The sequence below is a fragment of the Malus sylvestris genome, chromosome 7 (genome assembly GCF_916048215.2).
Source record: "Malus sylvestris chromosome 7, drMalSylv7.2, whole genome shotgun sequence".
Lineage (NCBI taxonomy): Eukaryota > Viridiplantae > Streptophyta > Magnoliopsida > Rosales > Rosaceae > Malus > Malus sylvestris.
In genome coordinates this window covers 30,096,874-30,121,801 of record NC_062266.1, presented here as the reverse complement: position 1 = coordinate 30,121,801, position 24,928 = coordinate 30,096,874, and the positions used below count along the sequence as shown (strand labels likewise).

General features: G+C 36.5%; 3 protein-coding genes and 1 pseudogene across 5 annotated transcripts; all 4 read right to left on the bottom strand.

Moving 5' to 3' along the window:
• Positions 1 to 6,768: 6,768 nt before the first annotated feature.
• Positions 6,769 to 9,794, bottom strand: LOC126627890 (uroporphyrinogen decarboxylase-like). 2 transcript variants are annotated; one of them, XM_050297461.1, is made up of 6 exons: positions 9,497 to 9,794; positions 9,042 to 9,163; positions 8,827 to 8,937; positions 8,508 to 8,696; positions 7,953 to 8,078; positions 6,769 to 7,456 (listed from the first exon to the last, which is right to left on the bottom strand). In XM_050297461.1, exons 1-6 carry the CDS (start codon positions 9,621 to 9,623, stop codon positions 6,941 to 6,943), a joined length of 1,191 nt encoding a protein of 396 aa, XP_050153418.1. In that variant the 5' UTR covers positions 9,624 to 9,794; the 3' UTR covers positions 6,769 to 6,940. The 2 variants fall into 2 exon arrangements, with proteins under 2 accessions (XP_050153418.1, XP_050153419.1); XM_050297462.1 differs by lacking the exon at positions 9,497 to 9,794 and adding an exon at positions 9,287 to 9,473 and having other exon boundaries at positions 9,042 to 9,189.
• A 635-nt stretch (positions 9,795 to 10,429) lies between these two features.
• Positions 10,430 to 13,375, bottom strand: LOC126627891 (5-amino-6-(5-phospho-D-ribitylamino)uracil phosphatase, chloroplastic-like). 2 transcript variants are annotated; one of them, XM_050297463.1, is made up of 11 exons: positions 13,173 to 13,375; positions 12,988 to 13,107; positions 12,688 to 12,756; positions 12,459 to 12,563; positions 12,237 to 12,291; positions 12,026 to 12,099; positions 11,797 to 11,880; positions 11,567 to 11,707; positions 11,310 to 11,375; positions 11,005 to 11,114; positions 10,430 to 10,776 (listed from the first exon to the last, which is right to left on the bottom strand). In XM_050297463.1, exons 1-11 carry the CDS (start codon positions 13,275 to 13,277, stop codon positions 10,608 to 10,610), a joined length of 1,098 nt encoding a protein of 365 aa, XP_050153420.1. In that variant the 5' UTR covers positions 13,278 to 13,375; the 3' UTR covers positions 10,430 to 10,607. The 2 variants fall into 2 exon arrangements, with proteins under 2 accessions (XP_050153420.1, XP_050153421.1); XM_050297464.1 differs by having other exon boundaries at positions 13,177 to 13,369.
• Positions 13,376 to 14,283: 908 nt separating this feature from the next.
• LOC126627895 (uncharacterized) lies at positions 14,284 to 16,913 on the bottom strand (annotated as a pseudogene).
• Positions 16,914 to 19,383: 2,470 nt separating this feature from the next.
• LOC126627887 (WEB family protein At2g40480-like) lies at positions 19,384 to 21,895 on the bottom strand. The gene is made up of 2 exons (XM_050297459.1): positions 21,534 to 21,895; positions 19,384 to 21,115 (listed from the first exon to the last, which is right to left on the bottom strand). Exons 1-2 carry the CDS (start codon positions 21,786 to 21,788, stop codon positions 19,601 to 19,603), a joined length of 1,770 nt encoding a protein of 589 aa, XP_050153416.1. The 5' UTR covers positions 21,789 to 21,895; the 3' UTR covers positions 19,384 to 19,600.
• Positions 21,896 to 24,928: the final 3,033 nt, after the last annotated feature.

The window sequence follows — 24,928 nt, the reverse complement described above, 5'->3', positions numbered from 1 at the left end:
TGATGAAATAGATTATTATCATGTATTCAAATAGTACATTATATTTCGTTAGATATGTAATTGTCACGTGATGTCACTAGTTGCAAGAAATAATCTCTCGTGACAATGGGCTGTATTCCAGTTTACTTATTTATATATTGTATTAATTAAACAATGTTAATATTATTAACCACATGCAATAAGTCATATATATTAGTGCATGTTTCAAGTTGTATTAAGGTGTCGTATCGTGTCCGAAACATGCATATGCCACAGTGTCAGTTGTCTATACAAATAATCTTGGGAATTAACATTGACACTCCATAGTTTCTATATTTTTCGAAAGGAAAAAAAAAAAAAAAACTCTTATAAGTAATGCACAACTAGATTTCTAGCGTGCTAATAATAGTTCCCATAATCTTGTTCAATTTAATCAGTTTACAACCAAATTTATTTCTAACTGGAGGGCTAAATGTCATTAGCCATGCACTCTTCCAAAGCTTTATGGAAGACAAATTGGGAGTGAAATCTTCCGTATCGTAATTCATGCAAAGTTACGACTACGTAACATGATTCATGAGAGCCAATACTAACCAATGGCCCTTAAACCCTAATTATTTGAATTGGTGAAAACAGATATTCATCATCATCAAGTGTAAAGATAAGCTTGGTCTTCAATTATTGGGTGACAACTTCACGAGAGCAGTAGTGTCCTAGTTGGTCAGGGCACAGTGGCTTTCAGTATTGAATGCTGCATCTACTTCCATAGGAAACTCGACCAGATATGGCAAGAAAAGAAGACTCTGTGTCTCTCATCAGATCAAATTGCATTATATGGTTTTATGTCCTAGCTACCCAGCAGCTCAGAAACATGTACGTACATATTAGTATATGACCAAAAGAGTATAGTAAATGAATCGGGCTCAAGGTTGTGCGAGTTAGGTGTATTCTGAGCAGTTTTTTTATGTATCGAAGCATGACCACGTGGCATTAATGGCAAGCCAATCTTTTTTTCGTGTAGTCCAGATAAACCATGAGATGGTAGAGTACTTTTGGCCTATGGTGGCCATAAGGAATGCACTCATGAGAGGTCGAACTCGAGTTTAGAGTTTCAAACCTTTGCTTGTTTTGCACTAAACCAACTCCTTGTGACTAGCGTTATTACTTTATATAACACGTGAACTTGTTTTTTTTGTTAATATACATTAAAAGTATGATGCATCAACCACATCTTCCACCTTTGTTATAACAGGTAAAAATAATACACCATGTGACTTGTATTTCCAGTAATAAAAATTTCTCGTGTGTTAAAGAAACCCTAAGAAGCTGCCAGCTAGTGATGTTGAAAAAACACCATTCAGAAAAGAAGGAGCCCATTAATTTCCATGCATGCCAAACCGACCAACCTGTTCCGCGACTTTCCACGGGCAAATCATTTTTACCTGCTTCCATCGTAATTAATTATATAATAAGATGGTTTATGCAATCAAAGCATGATTGGTTATGCTTCTTAAGCTGGATAGCATTATTTTGCTACTTTCTGTGGGGTTATATATAAATTATATGGAGGTAATGTAAAATTTCCTTTAGGTGATATGAAATTTCCTTTAGATGATCATGACAAGCACATAGGATTAGATTTCGGATTAAGCAGTAATTTCTTTCTTGATATGAAAGGTTGGGTGCCAGCAACCCACCATTTGAGGAACTTTTCAAGGTTTTCAAAGCCCCAGAAAATAAGAGAAATACATTGTACAAAGTTTCCTGCTAAATGTCTAACGGACACTGATGGAGCACAATAAAAAAATACATGAAGTTTAGTTAGTTTGTGAAAAATGACATCTCATACTATCATTAGTTACCTGGACCCCCGTTTTTTGCCCACTTGTATAATCATGGCATCTAGGTACTTAGCGAATTAATTTGTGCTTTATTTTGATGATATAATTGTTAAACTTAAATGAACGATTGGTTGCACTTTCATCGACTACGCTTTGATGTATAATTATTGAACATTTGCATACATCAACGGTTGGTGATAAGTTTACGCATTTTCACACTCTATATATGTGTACGTACACTATCACATTGTATAAGGCAAAGTTCGTTCATACTACATAATTAAGTGAGATGTGCTTAATTTAAGAAACATTTTTTATTCCCTAATCAGAGGAGTTTCACTGAATTTCCCGACCAATTTAGACAAAAAGAAAAAGAAATTCACTTACACACTTGGTATTGGACCCACAATTTCCATACTGTGGCACTTTTCTCTGATTCATCCATGGTGTGGGACTTTGAATGGCCAAGAAGAAGTAAGAGTTTTGTTTATCTTTTTATTTTTTTGTGGCACTCCACAGTCCACACTCTACATCTTATATACACATATCTTTGAAAGCATGCAGCAGGACAAAGCTCTTTCGGCTTTCCTTTGTTTAGTGAAAGGTGATTTGATGTTGAAGTACAAGTTGCTCCAAATATCACAATCTTTCTATCTCTCAAGGACTCGATCCCATTTGTTGCGTCCAGCCACGACCATCCAAATTAAAGATCCAAACTTTTCTTTTTAAACAATATTGGATCGGATCTACAATCCATTATAATCCTAACCATTTTTCATTTTATCAAAGTTTAGACGGCAGATCGTTACCTAATTTAATTCTAACTCATTTTTTTGTTCTTTCTAATCTGCTCCACTAACTCCGATCCTAAGGTTAGGGCTTGATGCTTAGAACTAAGACGTCTGATAATAACGAAGAGGTGTAGCTTCTTCCTTCAATGTGTGACGGTCGTTTGCTTGGCAACTACGTTTTTCGTGTTTTTTTATTTATTTTATTTTTGGAACAAACGTTTTTTGGTGGTTTATATAATAGCTAAAATGGTTATAACTTATAGTAGCCTGATGGTTACACATGTGACATGACAATCAAGAGAATAAACATCATGGAATTCATTGATTTTTGAGTTCGAGAACTAAGGAAACAAATTAACCCTACAAAACCAATTACTCAAACTTTCAATCTTTTAAGATAAAAGTAGTAGAGCCCATTCACATCAAGCAGGTCAAGTTTCATGCATCCATTGATTCTATACATTTTCAAGTGCCCAATTTTTAATATTTTTTTTAGTCACTCCATCTATTTCAATATTAATTATCTTTAAATTAAAGTAAATTATGTTCATGGACCATATTAAAAACAAAAAAAAAAGATGAAAAAAGAGAGTATAATGCATGTGATATGTGTCTTATGCATGTCATATCAAAAGATTAGAACTCAAGAGAGGAGAGACTGAATGATGCTATAGCTTTAGCAAGTGGAGAACCCCCTCATGGCTTATGGGTTGGAGACAATTTAGGATAATTATGATATATTTATACCATCTCTTTCTCCTGTCTTCTTTGTCCATCTCCAATGGGACAGTGGAGAACCAAGTTTTGTTTTTTATTCTATGGTTTTTCTAAAGCATTTTGTATGATGGAAGAAATCATGTGGGCTCGCTCATCATTACCCTCTAATCTAATTGTAATTAGTCCCATTGATGGAACCGGAAAATTTCTCTTAACAAATCTATAGAGAAGATGATTCGAATTTAAATAAACACAATGTCTTGATCAACTAGTTTAATTTTACTTTTGTTAAAACGGAAAAACTTAAGAACATGAACGTAATAATAATGATACTGATAAATGTTTATAATCATTCCAGAAATGGAAAATTTTATTTTAGCAAAGCAATGTACAAAGTACTTTAATTTAGATGGAAGGTGATTTGAACTTAACATAACCAACTAGTTTAACCTACATTTAGTAAAACGAAAATCTTAAGAATATGGTAAACATAGTAATAATGATACTGCTAACTGTTGATAATCTTTTTCCCTGTAATCTCCAAAAGGACAAACCCTAACCTTTTTGATTAATTTGAATACTGAAAAAACAATTCCGAATCGGAATTTGAATCATGAGTCAAATCCCTGTGGGTTACAGGCTTACAGCAAAATACCTGCCGCTATTCCACCAAGGGTCACGTGGCCGAAGCATGTGATCCCATGTCGATTCAGGTAGACCAGATTCTGATTAATGAAAAATGGTTGGCCTCTAAGTTCCTGGACTTTCAGAGGTGGCAAAACAAAAACAGAAAATATGTTTTATCCTTCGCTTCCTCACAATATAATTAAAGGAAAATTAATTAAAAACGTTTGAAAACTTTGAATTTTAAGTAAAATGACAAAAATATGTTGCAAGTGAATAGTACCATAAGTGACATTTTAAAGTAAAAATTATTAACGTTAAACATAAATAGTACCAGAATTGTTTCGTTAAGATTCCATGTATTAATTTGTGCATTTCTTTTTCTATGCGTCTCGCTCCATTTCGGTGCCCTGCAGCATTCAATATTGGAATATGCTAACATGGGGTCATGCCAGCTGCTCCAAATGATGATGATGATGATAGAAGTTAGGTACCTTTATGATGACAACTTGACAAGTCAACAATGTTTAAAATATCCATGAAATTACTGTCAGAGTATCCAAAAAAATTAAGAATTGACATGGAAAGCAGAGGTAAAATGCAAACTTTATCCTATATCGGTGAGATATAGGAAAAATCAATAAACATCGACGATATTTATCGATTTACTATAGCAAAATTGTTGGAATCCATTGCAGATTTCGAATTTTTGATTTTTTTTATAGCAAGTTTTCTCTACTTTTGACTAAATTTGAATGAGTTGATATACCTACATATTACAAATTTTCATAATTTCCGTCAAAGACAACCGATATTGATATTAATATATCTATCGGTATTTCCATAAATTTGCATATTGCATTTTCACCTATATCGATATTTTAAATATTGAAAGTGATGCATCGAAGTGAAATTTATCTTATCAGACCCTAACATTAGATGTACTCTGTATCAATTAGTGCATGTGTGAAGGCCATCCAACTCGTATCTATACCTAATGCTTACTATTAGGGTTTGCGTAATAAACTGGCTTCTTATTGAAATGCATGCATGCACTAATACAAGAAGGATGCGTAAAATGTAGTGGTGTGTATCATGGATGATGTGTTTAAGTATACTTCACCTTGATATAAAATTAAAATGAATAACATAACGGGTATGGTTCGATTTCGATTCGGTTTGACAAGCTCTATTTAGTTTGGACGAATTTATTTGTTGGGTTTGCCTCGTCATCTCTTATGAATCCTAAACCTAAAATTCTACTCCTCTACGTAAATCTATTATCTATCAACAAACTCAACGAGAAACAACAAAACGATGATAAATGATGTGGCGAGACGGTGGTAGAGATGGAGGCTTGAGACTGATTCAGATGAGGGAAGTGAGGGAGACTGAGGTGAAGGAGGCAAGGGTTTTGGTATTAGATTTGGAAGAAAAATTAGGTCTAGTTTGGTTTTTACATGGTAAAACTAAGAACCGAGCTGAGATCATGTGAAATCAATTTTTTAGATTTTTTTTCTGGCTCGGTTCTGCCGTGCTTCATCTTTTTCCGGTTCAAAGATCTACCCTTACTAAAATGGGTACTTATAATCAGTGTGTAAATTTTTTATTTTTTTTATTTTTTATGGGGTCGATATTTCCATGAAAATATCCAAAAAATCATAGAAAAATATGGAAATGGGGGGTGAAGTCTAAATATCATCTCATATTGGAGAAACTCTTAAGTTTAGGCTAAAATCGATATATATCATCGATATTTCTGACACATCTGTTAAATATCGAGGAAACTCTTATATTTCGTTCAAATTCCTACAGTTTCATTTTAAATTTTTATCATTTCTATAAAAAACAACCTATATCGATATTGATATTCGATATATCCATCTATATTTCCATAAATTTGAATATCAATATTTCCATCTATACTTGATATTTTAAACATGCTTATAACAACATCATGAGTCCGATAATCTGATTTATGGTATGAGCCCATAAAGGCTAAGCCCAACAAATCATGGGCTTTGATATAAGGGAACAATATGGAGATCACATTTCACTTCAACCTTACAAAACCAATTGAGCCTAGCTGTAACAATAAACAATTACAAGAACAAATTCAGGGCTGTTTCTGAGAGTTCGAAGACTTTGTGCCAAATTTTTAAAGAGACCCTCCTTAAGATTGTCTTCCAGAATAAAATTAGGACAAGGAATTGATACTAGAAAGTAATAATTTTAATTCGAAACAAACTTTAAAACTCACATTGATTATAAGTCTACGGTGAGATTAAGAAATACCTAAACCTACCAATTCCATCTTAAATTAATATAAGTTAACTAGTAAATATATTGCCTTAATTGAAGTTTGCATCATTCTAACCACTTGAACTGTGCTAGTGATTTGGGATTTTCTCTTCAATTAACATGAAATTATGAATTAGGGTTAATGGTGAGTGTATGTTATAAACTCTTAACCACTCAAGTTACAAATCTTTTGTTCGAGGCCAGTTGGGTTATGAATTGTTTGTTTAGTCAATTTATTTATTTCCTAAATAATATTTTACAAGGCTGACACATTAAGCAAATCAATCAACAATTGAATAGCTTTAATCATCATTATAAAATGTATTATTACACACGATTTTTTTGGATTATAAGGAGTCGTTGAGTGCTGGTTAGGGGCCATGGTATAAAAATCTTTGACAATTTTGATATGCTAGTTTCAGTAGCTTACTCGTTTGAAGGTATTTTAAAATGGCTGAAGGCGTTTTTGATAAAGAAAACACAAGTTAAGTGGGTGCTAACAGAGCCTCAACACAAATACAAACATTACTATCGAGATTGGATTTCTCTCTTTGCCTGTCAAGGCCTCAACAAATTACAAAGAGCAGTATAAATTAAGCAAAGAATTAACACGAACTAAAATTGGAACGAAGAATTACAAAGGAAAGAGCTCAACCAAGAGAAAATCCATTCAAGCTAAACGTATTTTCAGTATCTGATATCTTTAGCGACCTCAAAGAAATGAGCAACGTTCTCCTCGGGTGTACCTACTACAATGCCGTGGCCAAGATTCAAAATATGTTTCCCTCTACCGGCTTTCCTCACTGTATCGTTTATTCTGCTGGTGATGAATTCTTTTGAACCGAAGAGAACACCAGGATCCACATTACCTTGAACTGCTATATTTGGTCCCAGTCGCCTTCTACCTTCCGCCATATCAACAGTCCAGTCCAAGCTAACTACATCAACACCTGTCAGAGCCAGCCTCTCGAGCAAACCCCCAGATCCGCTTGCGTAAAGGATTAAAGGGAGATCTGGATGGGTCTCTTTCACAGCATCCACAATTTGCTTCAAGTATGGCAGGCTGAATTCCTCAAAATCCACAGGGCTGAGTTCTGTGGCCCATGAGTCAAAGATCTGAACGGCTTGAGCTCCACTATCAGCTTGGTATCGAATATATTTTGTCATCGAAGTTGTGAATTTTTGAAGTAATGCATGAAGGACCTGAAGAAAGAATTAAAGGTCAACAAAGTTGGAATAAGAAAGATAAGAAGGATAATCACCCCTTTGTTAACAATGTAACAGGCCACAAAAACATCAAATTTTTTAATGATACATCGCAAGAGGGGTTTCAAATGAAGGTGGGAATACCCTGGGAGCTACTAACTAATTGACAAGGTGAAACCATAAGTAGAACTATCGTAAAAATGGATAGAAAGATGGATGCTAAAGGACCATGATATTAACAAGTTAGAAAACAAGATTAAAAAATAAAAAGGGGAACAACTTGCATCTAATTTCAGACCTCCAGTCACACAACAAAAAACAACCCAAACAGAAAATGCTGCAACCATCGACAACCCTCGATACTATTAGCCCCAGTAAGTAGTCAATGTTGTATCACCATGGTAGACCACTGAAACACATTTTTAATGTTGCATTTTATGATTATACACCCCATAAAGTTGTGTACACCAAATATAGCAAGCACAAGAGTTACCTTCGGTTGAGAGAAGGCTAATCTCTTTATCTTTGAGAAATGCTTTGATGAACCACCTTCCACAACATATGATGCTAGGGTGAAAGGAGCCCCGACAAAACCTAGCACTGCTGCCTTATTATCTACCTGGAAAAGTGAAGATATCAGTGAGCATACCAAAGGTTATGATGCTGACTGAAGCAAAGAAACCGTTTCAAATCACATCCGATATCAAACTCTACTAAGCTTCAAAATTAAATTACAGCATTTTAGCATTTTCAGACTCATAACAATGGTATGCAGTGTTATATATTCAAGGTCCCTGCAGTCTAACATAATATCGTAAGGACTGAAATGGATCCCTTGACACTTTTGTAAAAGATCAGATCTTAGCTTCCAAATTCCATGTGATATATTTTCCTCTTTTTGCTTCCTTTTATAGCAATATTATTAACACCATTGTGGCAACTGGCAAGGTACTACTTTTAGTGAATTACATGTAACTATTCCAAGGTTACGATGAAAGGAAGAAGATAATCAAAGTTGAAACAGAAATAAGTAGGGAAAATGTTAGACCTCTTTTCGCAAGATTGTCAACGCTTCCCCAACATATGGAACTGATTCTTGTGGAACAAATTCTCTTACTTGAACAACATCATCGGCAGTCTGCAGAGGATCAAATATTACAGGACCCTTACCTTTTACAATGTCAAATGGTATATTCATCCCAGAAAGAGGAGTTAAAATATCCGAGAACAAAATGACCTGTCACAACACATGGGAGACTTGTGAGAAAAAATAAACAAGCAACCCAACGGAAGGGGTAACAAGATTATAACAGGTAAGTGGCTAAACTGAAAAACCACCAACACTGTATCCCAGAGTGGCATCTTACTCCATCAGGCTTGAAGACCTTCCAGGGCTGTAGCGAAATTTCAACAACGAGGTCAACATTTTCGGATCTTTCTCGAAACGAAGGGTACCTCTCGCAGAGAGTTTGATAACTCTGTCATGTCAAAATGCTGAAATAAGTTAGTAGGTGCATTTACACTAAAGTCCGAACTAATTAACAGAGACTTAGATAGTAATCTGATATATGCATAAACCTGCCTTCATGTACCTCCCTGCTTGCCTCATGAGCCAAACTGGGGGTCTCTCAACATCGTCCCCACGAACTGCATTGAGCAAAAGGGGCTCAGCAATGGACGCAACTTGGGCTTCTGCCACACTTCCTGAAATGAACCACACAGTGCGACAACTGAGCATTATCAAACGTAACAAATCATTAAGCAATAAGCATACAATCTACGTGGTAAGTAAAGAACCCAAATTGGAACACACCCAACATCACTTACACCATATCCCACAAAACCCAGCTGGAGTAGCTCCAAATTAAGGACGTGGGCATTATCAAACTTGATTAGCAAGCATTAAGTACACGATTAAGCATTAAACAAAGAACCCAAATTGGAGCAAACCCAACACCAACCAGACCATATCCCACAGAACCCAATCGTCGAAAGCTCCAAATTAAGCATTCAAACGACATCATGTAGCGGAAATACCTCCGACGGCGCAGAGGAAGCGAGGCCTGGGGACGCATCTGGATCTTGGAGTGAAGGAAGGGGAGGTGGGGAGAGAGATGGAAGCTATGGAGCCGTAGCTGTGAATGCAAGACATGATTGGATGCATAAGAGGAATTGGATTGGAAGTCTCTCTAATCCGAATCTCTTCGCATCTCTCTCTGAAACTCTGGAAGCTTTTTCTGGTGTTTCTCTCTCTCAGCCAAGGCGGAGAAGAAGGGGGAGTCAGAGGTGGATGACAATAACGATAAGAGGAAATTTCCCACCGGTGTTGGTTTTTGCCATGTCACCAACGGTCAACGGTAACGAAATTGAAAGCGTTCCGACCATTGTCGTTTAAAGCTATTGCGACGTGCCGTTTTTCTAGGCTCCCTACTAAAGAACGGCGAGATTTGGGACCCCCCCAATCTTATCCATTTCCAATTGACTCAAGAAATACGTATTCCGTTGTTTTGTTTTCGAGAGCAACTCACATAGCTTTACGTATGCCGTACTATAACAATTTGAATTGAGACGAAATATCATGTGAAGCGACACTAATATGTATCATTGTGTTATTGAATTGGAATATGTCACTATATCAATTACATGATTCATGTAAGGAGCGCAAATTAAACTTCAAACATCTTATATCGAGAAGAAAATCGAACTTAAAATCTCTCATGACACTGAGAAAAGAGGGACAATTAGTCAGTCACAAATCAAAATCAATGGGGACTACATATAGTTTGTTCTTATACTAAAATAAAATTGAGACTTTTATCGGTGATTTATTCTAATCTATAAAGAGATGATTTGAACTTGGGTATAAAGTTGCGGCCCTGCGGACACACTGCTCTAGCCAATTAGTCTAATCAGTCTTCCACTTGAAGAATGGGGCGTTGATAAGGATTTCTTTGAAGACCTTTGATCACATAAGAAATGAACGTTTTTCGCTATAACAAGTTGGTATATCAAGAACACAAAAACAAATTTATGAGATCAATTACAAACCAAGGAACAAAAAAGGGAAAAGAAGATGATCAGCTGCTAGACTCTAAGATTAGGGATGGAGAGAGGTAGAGAGGATGAATCAGAAAGGGAAAAAATGAATTCAGAAAATAGTATCTATCGTAAGTTTCCGCTTCGGTGGAGATTTCTCTATAATCTGCTTCTGCAAGTCCATGAATGTAGAACCCTTGTTTGCAAATAGTCTTCTAAGATTGATCACGGAAAGTTCATTGAAGCTAGCAACTGCAAGATCGGCCTGCACCAGGTCATACCTGCATTTGCCACCGTCGATCTCAATCAATCTCACAGTATACATGATAGCACGGTACAATACAGAGCCGCGCTTTTGAACATTCATAAAGGAGTAGTTAACGTATGCATATTTGGACATGAGTACATGCGTTTCCAATGTCTATTCTGTAAGTATTAATAATAAGTAAAACTTCTGTATCAGACAGACAAAGAGCGCTATCAAGGGTGAAGCGGATGAAAATACATACGCAGGGTGGGCGCCAATCAATGCCACAGCCATCATTGTACAGTTGTGAGCAGCGGTTATACCCCTAGGCTCATCCTCGAACACAACACACTTGGATGGCTTCCGATCCAGCTGCAAGTAGAATGACTTTCGTCAGAGAATGATACCAGGAATAATTGGGTAAGCTATAACACGTGAACATATATAGACTGACAGACTGACTCCAGACATGCAGAGCCTGCCTTAAGTGAAGATCCAACCTTCCAATTCAAGAGTGACACTCGTAATCCATACTTTGTAAATTAATAGTAGCAAGTTGCACAATACCTTCATAGCTGCTGAAAGAAACCTATGAGCTATTGAATCCATTCCATCTTCCTCTGTCACAATTGCCTGTATCCGCACAAAGATGAAATCGTTCATATAAGTCGAATCAACAAAAACACATGAATGATTCTTGGTTTATCGTTTACGTCTCAATAAGAAATCAAAAGTGGAAGTTGTGACGGTTCGTGATTATGAAAGCATTCAACTCAGTGGTAACTTCCATCGGAAACATTTCTGCAATTCAGAAGGACATGAACCTGAAAGTACTTCTTGAGTCCCATTCGTTCTAGGGCTTCTGTCATGTTTCTCCGATCAAGACTTGAAACTACAGCACAAGGGATACGAGCTGTGGATACAGCATCTAGCCACTCTTTGAGCCCCTCCACAGGTTCACTGAGCTGAAAAACAAGAAAAGGCCGGTAAGATCGTTGCATCTAACAGACAAATAGAATCCCCTTAAAAAGATTACAAGTGGCTTAGCACTCACCCTGAGAAGATTATCATAGTATAATTGCGAAAACTTCAAAGACAATCTATCCAGTTCTCCATCTGCTTTATCCCACAGTAAAAGCTGAAAGTTTTCGGAAACTTGTGAGCTATAGTCAATGAAAGTATCAAGAACTGATGGTTCATACTATAGAAAATGATCATAAATTTGAGTAGAAATAGATAAACACAATCAAACACAACTTCTGAAATGAACACTAATCCCACACCTTATGCAACACATGATCAGCACCTGCATAAAGCATCCGTCTTTGCAAAACTCCATCTTCGGGAAGTTCCTTTCCTGACCAAGAGTCTAAATTTTAGGGAATGAAAGAAAGGTTTTACAAGCACACAAATCATCACATACCAGTTCAACATATAATCCATGAATGGAAAGCCATGCAATGTGCAAATTAAAGAGAATAAATGGATATGTACCCTCTTCGGAAGCAAGCTGCTTCCAAGCATTTAGTTTCAAAGTTTGAGTATCAGCCTGAAACACATATTTTACGCAATCAGATCTCCTTTTATTAATTGCACATTGAAATCTTTTCTTGATAAGTAAGACATCATAAATACGATTTTCCACACTTCATTACATTTTTATTTCTAACCATCAGAACCTGAAACACATAACTAATGAGTGTTATAGAAACTTACCACGACATTGTCAAAAGAGAATATAAGACCATAAGCTTCATCCGGTTTCATGGCATATCGTATTCGTTTAAGGAAACCTTCTTGCAGTTTGTCATTCAAAAAATCCTACTCGGAGTATAAATTAACAGTAGTAAGGTCATAGCAACAGAAAGTATAACCAGTAGATTAAATTCGACAGAATATAAATAACAATTTGTCCACTAGACACATAGCTCCATAAATTCCTTACCACATCAACCTTGAGAGGTCCATCAGGTCTAAAAGTCTCAAAACCTTCTCCATATTCAGCTCCAATTGCCTGAAAACACCGAAAAGCGAAGGAAAAACACATCAAAATTACCACCCAAAAATTAGTTAAAATGGAAAATAATCAAAACCCAGAAGCTCTAGTTTCCAAATACCATAAAAGTTGCAAACTAAGGCAAAACTGCAAATTGAAAACGGAAAATTTCCAAGCTTTATAAACCATATAAAACACAAAAACCCAACAAATAAAGAAAACATGTAAAGGGGCATGAGAAATCGCTACCTCCTGCATGAAAAGCTTGTTGGGTGTGGCAGGAAACCCATTTACGGAGCCATTTTCGTTGAACCCGCAAGAGCTCCTGACCACCCTTTGATACTTCGCCGTGCCCAAACGCTTCAGTCTCTGTGAAATCGAAGCAATCAGCAACAAATTAAAGCGAGAATTGCAAAAGAAAGAGGAAGGCTTACCAACAATTTGAGCTTGGAAGGGAAGGAGGAGTGCGGGTGAGGAGATGGGGATCGCCATGGAAGGAGCAAAGACGAGCTTCTGAAACTGCTGCAGGCACAGTCCATCAGAGACGAATATAGGGAGCCTAGAAAGCCCTTCGAACAAGCTTTTGCTGTACTTACAATTTTTATTGTTTATTTGGTATTTTTTTCATATTTTTAATTTTGTGTAATTATCTTGTTTTTCCCAGGGCCGACTTCAACATTTTTCCAATGAAATATTTGTCATTTTAATTCGCACAAAAAAGAGAATATCTCTAATTTTCCTTCTTTTGTTTTCTTCCCTTTTATCCTCATTTCACCAAACCCTTTTTCGGACAACGATTGTCTGCCCTCTCCGTGCTCTTCTGTTTGTGTGGTCACGGTTAAGCAACGTTAATATTTTATATTACTATTGATTTTTATCTTTTTATATCTATAAAAAAACAATATAAATATTGACGTGGCTTAACCGTGACCACACAAAACAGAAGAGCATAGGGAGGGCACACAATCCTTGTCCCCTATTTTCTTCTCACAGGGGAAGTTTTGCTATGCCTTAAACGAGTAACGCTACTAAAACTATAACGAGTAACGCTATTAAAATTATGTTTTGATTGTAATTATAAGAAAAAATCTCTCCTTTATATATAAAATTAGTAACCGAGGCTGCCAGCGTGTTCAGAAATTTGATGAAATGTCCCAAATCCCTAGTGCCCTTGCTTTCGCATCTTCATTTCGTAGATTAGGAGCTCATTTAAAAGCGTTTTTAAAATAACTGAAAATGTTGTATTTAAAATATTTTTGAAATCAATCCTTAGTAAAAAATGCAAGTAAATTCAGAAAAAACAACTAAAGATTGCTAGAAGAAGCACCATTCTTCTAAAAAGCAATTCATGTGCTTTTGTATCTAAAAATATTTTCTCTAAAAGCATTTTCAGTTACTTTAAAACCAATTCTAAATGAATTTTAGAGTGGTTTAACTTTGTCACATATAAACATTTGTATTAAAATGGAATTTTACGTGCACGATTCTAAAGTGAGAGGTTAAATTTACCACGTACCAAGAACATCATAAATATGATCATAGAGATTCACAGTCAAATGCAGTAAATTTGAAACTTCTTGTTACATAAGTGCGAGGCAAAACATTCTCGAGACCATATTATGAGCACAAAACTTCTGGGTCTCATGTATTTCACATCAAAAAGTGAAACCTTTTCAACTCTACATAGGAAATTAACCACCCCTTTGTTACTAACTTACTATACGATAGCCAAATGACTTGCCTTTGAAGAAACAGGTAATGGGAAAAAGGTAATCTCAGAAATGACGAGTCGAACTCGCTCTCTTGCCACGCCTTTCGCTCACTCGCTTGAGTCGGACTGAATCACTTTTTTTGTTTGATCGATTGGAGGCGCTTCCATTACCCCCAAAAACGATCAGCTAAAAAAGGCGATTTCTTAGCTTCCGAATCCTCAAAATCCATGCACCATTTTCCAGTTCCATGAGGTGAACTCATGCACCATTGGCCTGTTTCGGGAGGTAACAAAGTTTAGAGAATTAGCAGGACAATGTTGAATAAGAAACAAGACCGATACATTCGGAAGTGATTTTTGCACTCTTATGTTCTCCTCCAGCACTCGTCGCCTTTTTACTAACAATTAGGGTTAAAGAGAACTAAAGGACAAGAACAAGCAGAGTAGTGCAAAAGGAAAACTGAACTTTGACGAAAAACTCTCGGTACTGTTCATTTTAACAAAAAATCACATTTTTACACTAAAAAGTCAATCCTGGTACTATTCACTTTACCTTTTATTTTGTCTTTATCGTTAAAACTCAAAGTTTTCAAACTCTTTTCATTAGTTTTCCTAAAAGAAAAACTAGGAGTGTGAAAATCACTATCCGCTCAGCTTCAAACATAAACACACATTGGGGAGAGAGAGAGAGAGACCTGGTAGATGTGCCAAGATCCAGTTGTAGCAGAGTTAGAGACCTATGGTAGGTGTGCCAAGATCCAGTTGTAGCAGAGTGATCCCAAAATACATGAGAGCCATCAGAATTCTCATAGTCTTCAGAAAACTGTGGCTAAACCATATTATGAACAATTAAAACTAGATATATGATGATTAAAGTATAAACCAACCAGTAATGCGTGACCAAAATTGTATTCTGAGATTTAAGAAAGAAAACACACCTCACCAGGCTTCCCATTGTTCCCGACAGCGGCCGAATCTGCCTCATCATCTACCTGCAAGTTACAACCAATGACCTCGTCCTTAATTCAGTTTACTAGGATTTACATATTGAAGGCTGTATTTTGGCATTGCTAACATGATATCATTTGGGGATTAGAACGGGAATGTCCCAATGATGGTAGTTTAAACCAATCACGTATTGTCATTATTTTCATTTCCTTGCCGAAAAATACATTATTGGCATGAGATAAAACTACAGTGGGAACCCCGTTATAGGTAAGTTTCTCCCCAAGTGATCATGCTAAGAGCCAATGCTACATAAACAGTTGGTAATTTCATGTCAGTGAATTTACCTTAAACTTATCATTTGCTTCTTCAAGTAAAGCTTTCAGGTAAGCCTTGTCGATTTTTCAGCTTCGGCAACATATGGCTGTCTCTCCTAACAAAACAAGACTCCAAATGAACACAATACAACACATGAATCCCACAATATAACAACTTGGGAGGACTCATAAATATTAAAGATCCAATCTTTGGGAGGACTCATAAATATTAAAGATCCAATCTTTACCTTGTCGGACTTGTTCTTCCATGCCTCAAACCCTTCTCGATTAATGGCAACCCAATTTCCAGCCTTGCTTGTCTTGGTAAGCTCTTTCCTGATAAACCCACAAAATAAGGGTTTAATAAAAACACAAGTGATTCCTAAAAAAGCACTTGAAAGTCCTATCATGTACTTCTTGAAAAAAACTTACAAGTACATATGCAACCCATATGCATTTTAAACTTTCTCCTAAACAAAGTTGTAAGAAGTGTTTTTGGTTTAACTACAGTTAAAATCACTTCCAAACAAATCCGGCTTTGTTTGAGATTGTTTACCGAAGGATTACAAGTGCTCTTGATTGCGTTCAACAAAAATACCTAAAAGTGCTTCTGACTCGTATAGAAATGATTTCTATTAAGCTAGTGCCCAATATTTTTGCACGAAGCACTAGGAATTTCAATAAAAAAATCAACATGCTTCTAATAAAAACACTTCTATCGAAAGTAATTATGAGTGTAACTGTTTTCTAAATAAGCAATTACAAATAACTGAATCAATTGAGAAAAAAAAAAAAAAAAACTTACAAGAAGAAATGGCAAGGGGCCCTGATTACAAGCTGGTCCCAAATGCTCTGTTTCTTAACATCCACGCTAACGCCTCTGAACCTCTTCACGTTCTCGTTGAATTCACACTCGTGCATCCCAGCCAAAGCAATGGGGACCGAAGCCCCACAGGAATTGCTACAAACAATTTATCAAAATCCCAAAATATTATCCAAATTAAATTACAAAAGAAAATCAAATGTAATTAAACCCAAATAAAATTAAAGAAAAATAATGCATTTTATGCCGCACCGTTTCTGAAAGACACTTCCATCGGGAGCTCGACGGATTGCACGAACCCTCTTCCGGGTCCTTCTCGGATTCCCCATTGAAGGACCACCCTGCAACTCTGCAACTTTTGACGTTAAATTTGCAGGTATTTTATAGGACTCGCGTAAATTAGTGGAAGAAATTGCGCACATAAGTATGCATTTTGTGGGCCAACCCACTTGCAGTTTTTTTCCACTATAGAGAAATTTTTAATTGTGACAGGAACATAAGTGGTACAACACGTGTTTTAATAGAAGTTGTGAAAAATTTTATTTCTTAAATTATTAACTTTTTAGCACACATATCTATCATTTGTAAAATGACACGTGATGTACCATCTATGTACCGGTCACATTGAAAAATCTCTCTTCTCCCCACGTGTTGTGGTCCCTAGGGTAGAAGCGGAGTTTAGTGTAGTTCTATGTGGATTGCCAACTTGCATGCGGGTTTTGGGCGGGCGGGGTTGCTGTAAAATTGAAAAGTTACCTGAAAAGAGAGGTAAAATACATAAAGCTGGGAGGATCCTCTTCAGATTCTCTTCGTGAGGATCTTAGGGATTCTTCAATCATATTCGTTAATCGTATATCGTACAATAAAAAATTATTGAATTTTTTTTATATTTAAAATTGAATATAAATAGTACATGACAAAAATTAACCGCACGATATACGATGAACGAATGTGATTGAAATATTCTGGAATTCTTACAAAGAGACTCCGACGAGAATCCTCACTTTACAAAAAGTACGTTTCCCGCGGTAATCTTAGAATGCGCGCAAAGTGGAAATGGCGGCATGGAGCACTATGATTTTTAACGACAATTAGTGACTAGTGTGAAAGCACAATGCCACGATGCCTTTTAAAATTTTATTATTATTGAAGAGATAGGACAAGTTCAAAGCTATTACAATAACTTAAGAAATATGAGTGTTTTGAACTTAGCATGCATGAGTAGTGGCAAATTAAATAATGGGATTATGATTTGGACTAAAAAAAGGCTTCATTGGACCACTTCGTCAAGCATTTGATAGGAGCATGTCGATTCTTGCCAATATCCGTTGAAGACTTATTATGTAAAGGCTTATCAAGGGTGGCTATATGGAAAGATAAAGTAATGTTGAAGATTAACAAGACTTGTCCACTAAAGCATATTGAGCATTTGGGGTGCACAATAGAGTCACACACAAGAAATGAGAAAAGAAAGGCATGGGTGATAAAAAAAAAAAAATAGAAGAAGAAGTAGGAGGAGGTTGTAATTAAGTTTACCATAACTGTTTATAAGGTCAAATACAATATACATAGGGTTTTTGAAGTTATTGAGGTTATGAACAACCAATGATCCTATGCTGGCTTCGTTGCTGCGTATAAGTGGAAACCTAACACTTTATCTACTAGGATAATAGACCATATATGACACAATGCCTTATATAAATCAAAGAATTTACAAACTTTTATGAATATATGTTATTGATGTTTTGAAAATTTTGGACTTAGATCAAGTTCAAAGTGATAATAACACCTCATTTTTCACTAGTAAATGAGAAACTTGTCAAGAATGAGTCATCATATTTTATCCTTTTATAGTGAATGTGTCGTCTTTGACTATCGATGCATGTACAATAAGCATAGCACTCGAATGGACAAAATCTTATTGGCATGTTTACTTACTAGAATTAGATACACTAAGAAAAAGATGATTCAAATTCTCAACTTCTTCCGCATTTACTAAACACTTAAAGAATCAATACGTGAGTCTCACTTTAAAATTAGTAATCAAACACTCTCAAAATTGAGAAGGGGAATCAAGCAGTGGGAGTAGTTGATTTGATTCGCATTTGTTACTTTCTTTGTCTACAAGCTTTATGATTCCCTACTGTCCTCAATCCTCGTAAGTAAACCTATCATCTATATACATACACAACAACCAATGATCCTATGTTGGCTTCGTCACTGTGCATAAGTGGAAACCCAACACTTTATCTACTAGAATACACATACATCACAATAACTTATATAAATCAAAGAATTTACAAACTTTTATGAATATATGTTATTGATGTTCTGAAAATTTTGGACTTAGATCAAGTTCAAAGTGATAATAAGACCTCATTTTTCACTAGTGAATGAGAAACTTGTCAAGAATGAGTCATCATATTTTATCTTTTTATAGTGAACGTGTCGTCTTTGACCATGTTTACTTACTAGAATTAGATACACTAAGAAAAAGATGATTCAAATTCCCAACTTCTTCCGCATTTACTAAACACTTAAAGATGTGAGTCTCGCTTTAAAATTAGTAATCAAACACTCTCAAAATTGAGAAGGGGAATCAAGTCGCGGGAGTAGTTGATTTGATTCACATTTTGTTACTTTCTACAAGCTTTATGATTCCCTACCATCCTCAATCCTCGTAAGTAAACATATCATCTATATAAATACACAGCAACAACGACCAAGTTTTATCTCACTAAATAAGATCAATTGTATGAATTCTAAAACACTAATGCGCTCGGCTTTGCGCCAAGCCTTCTGTATCTATATAAACCCATGTGAATTTAAGTACAACCTAAGAAATATAATTACATGTACAAGGTGAAGGTATTTTATTAAAAAACTTCACTCCAATCCATCAAACAAAGTAAAATAAATGTCCAGACTCACTGCATAATACATATTAATAAAATCACCTATACAGACTGCCAAACAATAAAACAACACCTCCAAGACAGACATAGGCAAAACCATAACTCAAAGAGCAAAAGAACTGGATAGAAACAGTTAAACAATCTAATGGTGTCACATTGCATTCGAAGTTTGCATCTTTTTCTTACTCGGCCTCGACAAGGGAAGCGAAATCTGGATGAACCCGAATTTCTTCCTATGTGCTAAAACCGGCTTCTGATCATTTCCTTCCTTCTCGACTTTCGAAGGAAATGTCAAATCCTCCCTCAGAGCATGAAGCATTTCACTCAAGGCTACTCTGTGAGTGTCAGTCTGGCCGCGATCCACTTCCTTTGTTGCCACAAAATCTTCGGGGAGAACTTGCTTCCTGCTAAGTACATCTCTCATCGAGCATGTTGACCTTAAAACTGGCTTCGGGCTATCATTTACTATGACTGACTTGTTCATCTCATTCATCGGAGAGTTCAGGTTATAATCTGGTGATCGGAAATTGTTTAGGTTGTGAATGTTGTAGGCTGCTGCTTGTCCCTTCTGATGGTGCTCGGGTCCCCAACTCTCAAGAGCTTCTTCGGCAGCAAGTTGCTTTCGATTAGCAATTTCTACTTTGTTCAGAGCCTCCTCCAAGAATTGTTTGCTGTGTTTAACTTCTTCCGTTGCTTCTCTCAGCTTCCTCAATATAGCCAGTTTAGAAGTATGAGCTTCATCGATTTGGCGCATGGCATCCACTAGCTTCTTCTTGAACCAGCCCTCAGCTTCTTGAGCTTTCGAGTTTAGAGGAGATTTCATCTGGGAACTAAAACTCATTTTCTCGGGCTCTGGAAGGACGTACCCTGACGAGCTCCCGCCACTCGTTAAAGCCTTGATTTCAGCAAGAGCAACGGCCTCTGCTGCCTTTGCCGCTTCTTCCATCTTTTTAGCTGCAATCCACCTCATTTCAGCAGTCTCCATAATGTTCTTGGAATGCCCATTCCTTGACATTGCCCCAAATGCTTCAAAGTTCGCAGCTTCCACTATTTTACTAAACTGCATATGCTCCCTTGAAACAAATGCTGAATTGCCAAAGCCACTCTTAGTATTTGTTTCTGCATCATCGCCTATTTGTGCCTTCACCTTAATGTTCTTCATCTCCTCCTCTAGTGACGAAACCCCTGCAAACTGCGAAGTCAGCCTGTCCCGGGTCTTTTCAAGTAACACTTTCTCGCTTCGCATCTTCTTATTCAAACATTCGACGGAAGATTGAATCACCCCAAGATCACTGATCGTTTTACCGAGGTTCAATTTTGCTTGCTTCAACTCCATCAAGATCAGATCAGGAGAATTCGGGTAGGGACTCGAATTTCCCATCACGTGTTCATGGTTGTTTCCCGGAGTCCTATAAATTTCCTTGTTCATTTCTTTGATGGCAGGGGATGATAACATGTGTTCTTCCAAATGGGAATCTTGCGGCGAGACTGTCAAGCTTTTCAATGCCTCTTTCTGCAGCTGTCGCTTGAGCTCTTCCACAATCCTTTTTGTTGTTGCCAGTTCTTCAAGAACATCAAGAGTCTCCAGTTCTTTCACAATCAGATCCTTCTCCAACTCAGCTGCCTGCTCCTCCACTTTCTTCAGGTCAAATTCCTCAACCCCATTCTGCTTATCACAATGTTATTGTACATGTGAATTAAAATCACCTCAACACCCGAAAAACTTTGGAAATGCTTAATAATTCAAGAAGCAAACATGATCGAGAAGCAGAAATTATCATAACTAAGTAGGATATATGAAGAAATATGTACTATAATGTACATAGTATATAGATCTCGTTAGTTATTCTCTGGACAAGACGTTCGTTCTTTACTAATATTAAATGATGAACGGTCAGTATAGTATCGCAACAATTTTGGTAAACTACATGTCACTACAAAAAAATGTCGACATACATTGTCTACGTTATCGAGATTATCAATACAAAATATGCGAACAACGTCCTGCACCGAGAATTTCTGCATTTCATAGGGTATCAATGTAACCAGAATTTAAATATAAGAAGGCAAGAAGGTAGGCTTACATAGTTTTCTCCGAGCTTGTAGAATGGTATCCAAGACCCCCTCCCGCCAAAACGGGTCACAGCCTCCTCGACCGACCCGAAAGGCGGGGACGTATCAATCACTGCCCTTAAACCCACCCTCCTTATCCCCGGCGGACATGGGGACCCGGGAGCTCCATGTCCATGACCCGAACCGTTGTTAAAACGGAACTCCGTCCCGGTTTCGGGCCTCATTTCGTTTATGCCGGGAGTACCCGGAACCGCTTCGGCGGCCATTGCGGAAAGCTTCGAAATTGTTGAAGCGCAGTTCTTCGCAGCAAGACGAAGGCTTTAAAAAGGAGATTTTGGGCAGGCCCGTGATGGAAAAACCAAACATTCTTTTTAGCTGGTGGTGGTGGGGGACCGAGTTGTGACTCGGTCGGTACAGCTGGGTCCACTCGGTGAGTAAAGCTTTGCAGTGGAAACGGGAAAGAGAGGACCTTTTTGGTTTTCAGTGTGGGTGGGGATTTTTTTGACCAAAAAAAAAGTGTGAGTGGGGTTCAAGTGATGGGGGGTTATTATTAACGACGTGCCGAACGAGAGATTGGCTGGAGGGAAAATCAGTTGAATTGTCTAATTTATTAACGTTATCGTTCATAAAAAAAAAGTTTTAGGATATACTAATGTTTATGTACTTGTGCAAATAAGAGATCTAAAATTCACTTTCAATTTTAACTTTCTTATAAACCAAATGTGTTTTGTAAATTAACAGTTGTTTTAAATAATAGTTGAATTATGTTTCACATGATGATGGCAAGGAAAATGCTGAAATTCCTCTATGAATCTTTTCGGCTCTTAAAAATGTGAATTGACGTAGTAAACCACTCGCTAGTCCCCTTAAAAAAATATTAAGATTGTACCAATGCTAATTGAAGAGTTAAATGATTTTGAATTTGAAATTTTTGGCATAATTAATTTTTAGAAAATAGACTATACTTATAATTAATCATGATGCAAGATCGTAAAAGCAAATGAACGGAGAAGTTCAAATGAGAATTGAGGATTTCGGGTGAGGAAGGGATGAGGATTTTTATGACGCAAATAGTATAATGTTATGTGTAAAAATATTATAAATGATATTATATAATCATCACAAGAATACACGATGCTACAATAGCGATACACTCAAGTTATAAATTGAGAGATTTTGTTAATGTACCAAAACATAGTATGGTACACCAAATGTTATTATACAAGTAATTGGATACTTGAAGAAAAAAAATTGTCCAACCACTTATATTATGATAGTTAGTGTAGTGGCCGTATTTCCGGGACCACCCGGAAACTCGAATAAGTGGCTTTGAGGACCTTCGAGGACCACCCAAGTCTGGACTGTGGTGGAGGAGAAGAGTAGCAATTATTGCAGTTTATACTGCAGGTTCTACAAAATAGAAGGAGAAAGAAGAAGACTTTTTTTTTTAATGACTTAGCCAAAACGAAGTCGTTTTGAAACAAGTTATTTAAACAAAAAATTAAAGGGAACTTTAACGAAAAGCACCTGGTATTGTTCACTTTAACGAAAAACCACATTTTTACACTAAAAAGTCAATTCTGGTACTATTCACTTTACCCTTTATTTTGTCCTTATCATTAAAACTCAAAGTTTTCAAGCCCTTTTCATTAGTTTTCCTAAAATTAAAAGCACAACGACATGAAAGACCCTTCGCATCCAAGAGAGAGAGCATTTAGTAGTAGCACCATTTTTAATTCGGGAGCATTTTTGCTCACCACCATAAATTATGGTGTATGCTTACCATACACCTAATCAATTGACACGTGTCATTTCACTTAATTCTAATTAACTTTCACATTAAATGTTAGTTTTTCAATTTTGAAAAAAAAAATTAAACAAGATTAAGTGAAATGACACGTGTCAATTGATTAGGTGTATAGTGAGCATACACCATAATTTATGATGGTGAGCAAAAATACTCCATTTTAATTCAGAGTTCAAAGCATTTAAACAAAAAAAAAAAAAAACCCAAACGACTTTTAAGTAAAGTCAGACACCAATTCCAACCCAATCCCATTTTACTTCTTCACTTTACTAAATTATAATTCCTTTTTTTTTTTTTTTTTTGGCTATTCCTCATTCCCCATCCTGGAAAGGTAATCCATCTAGTCCGAGAATCGGGCCGTTGAAATTTGATTCAACAACTACAATTATTATTACTTTTGAAGATGTCTCATGTTTGTAGCCGTTTGATCAAATTTCAACGGCTTGGATCACAGATTAGGTGGCTTAGGTGGAAAGGAAGAGGATCCCTTTTCCCCCTCCCCTGGCAACCATCGAAGACTACCACTAGCAGTGTAGCACCTAGTCTGACATTCGTGAACAAATTTAATTTTTATAGTTTGTAATGTTATTTGCACAAAGATATAAATGAAATGTTGTAATCTGTTGTGTATATTCAAATTACTCGATATTAAAATTTTGGATCCGCCACTATCAGTGAGGACATAAAATGTGGTTGTTGACTAGTCTCTTTTTTGTGCTTTGGATTAGGGGTGGTTCGGTATGGGATCCCATACCGAAACGCTTGTCCCGATTCCCAAACGAAAAATTTCGGGAATCCCAATTTCAATACCAATCCCAAACCAAATTTTCGGGAATCCCAATTTTCGGGAATCCCAAAATAGTTTCGGGATTTCGGGACAAATCGGGAATCCCAAAATGATTTTGGGCTTTTAGGCTTTTGGGCTTTTGGACTAAAATATTATGTTTTTAGGCTAAAATTGAACCTTTTAACAATTTTGGTCTGCAATCTGCTAAGAAGCCCGTTGCAATATGTGCCAATTGCAAGACTATGTCAATTTAAATGTAGATGCTACAATTGCAAGACTGCCAATCTGGATTCAAATGTAGATGCTACAATTGCAAGACTCTGTCGATTTAAATCATTCATACATAAATATGTGCAACTATTGAAGCCTTCATTTTCTATGGACTTTGTCGATCTAAATATATATTTAAAAATTAAATAATATATATATATTTTTTTCGGTTCGGTTTGGGAATACCGAAATCCCAAAAACTTGAGACCGATTCCCGTACCGAAATTTCGGGATCGGTTCGGTATTGGGTACCGAAATTTTTGGGAATTTCGGTTTGGGATTTTTTCGGTTTGGTTTTGGGAATTTTTCGGTTTGGTTTGGGATTTTTGGGATTTTTTTCCAGCCCTACTTTGGATCGTGAGCGTGATTTGCGGTTTTTGGGAAAGTCATTACCCAGTAGAGGTGATGATTGACATTTTAAAGTTGATGGAAACTTCGTTTTGGTTGGTAACTTTACTTTTTTATGTTGTTTCTTTTTCCTCTTTTTGATTTTCTAAAATTATATTACAGTGACTTTTTCCCCCTTTTTATTTGCTTTTGTC

What these genes read in the sequence shown, in the direction of transcription:
- LOC126627891 (XM_050297463.1), bottom strand. Translation starts at nt 13,277, where the DNA reads ATGGACTGTGCCTGCAGCAGTTTCAGAAGCTCGTCTTTGCTCCTTCCA. An exon ending in CTTCCAAGCTCAAATTGTTG is followed by an intron (nt 13,108 to 13,172) that starts GTAAGCCTTCCT and finishes TCGATTTCACAG; the next exon opens with AGACTGAAGCGTTTGGGCAC. An exon ending in GCAGCTTGCTTCCGAAGAGG is followed by an intron (nt 12,100 to 12,236) that starts GTACATATCCAT and finishes ACTCTTGGTCAG; the next exon opens with GAAAGGAACTTCCCGAAGAT.
- LOC126627890 (XM_050297461.1), bottom strand. Translation starts at nt 9,623, where the DNA reads ATGCATCCAATCATGTCTTGCATTCACAGCTACGGCTCCATAGCTTCC. An exon ending in TGACAATCTTGCGAAAAGAG is followed by an intron (nt 8,079 to 8,507) that starts GTCTAACATTTT and finishes TCACTTTTCCAG; the next exon opens with GTAGATAATAAGGCAGCAGT. An exon ending in TAGCCTTCTCTCAACCGAAG is followed by an intron (nt 7,457 to 7,952) that starts GTAACTCTTGTG and finishes TTCTTTCTTCAG; the next exon opens with GTCCTTCATGCATTACTTCA.
- LOC126627887 (XM_050297459.1), bottom strand. Translation starts at nt 21,788, where the DNA reads ATGGCCGCCGAAGCGGTTCCGGGTACTCCCGGCATAAACGAAATGAGG. An exon ending in ACAAGCTCGGAGAAAACTAT is followed by an intron (nt 21,116 to 21,533) that starts GTAAGCCTACCT and finishes TGTGATAAGCAG; the next exon opens with AATGGGGTTGAGGAATTTGA.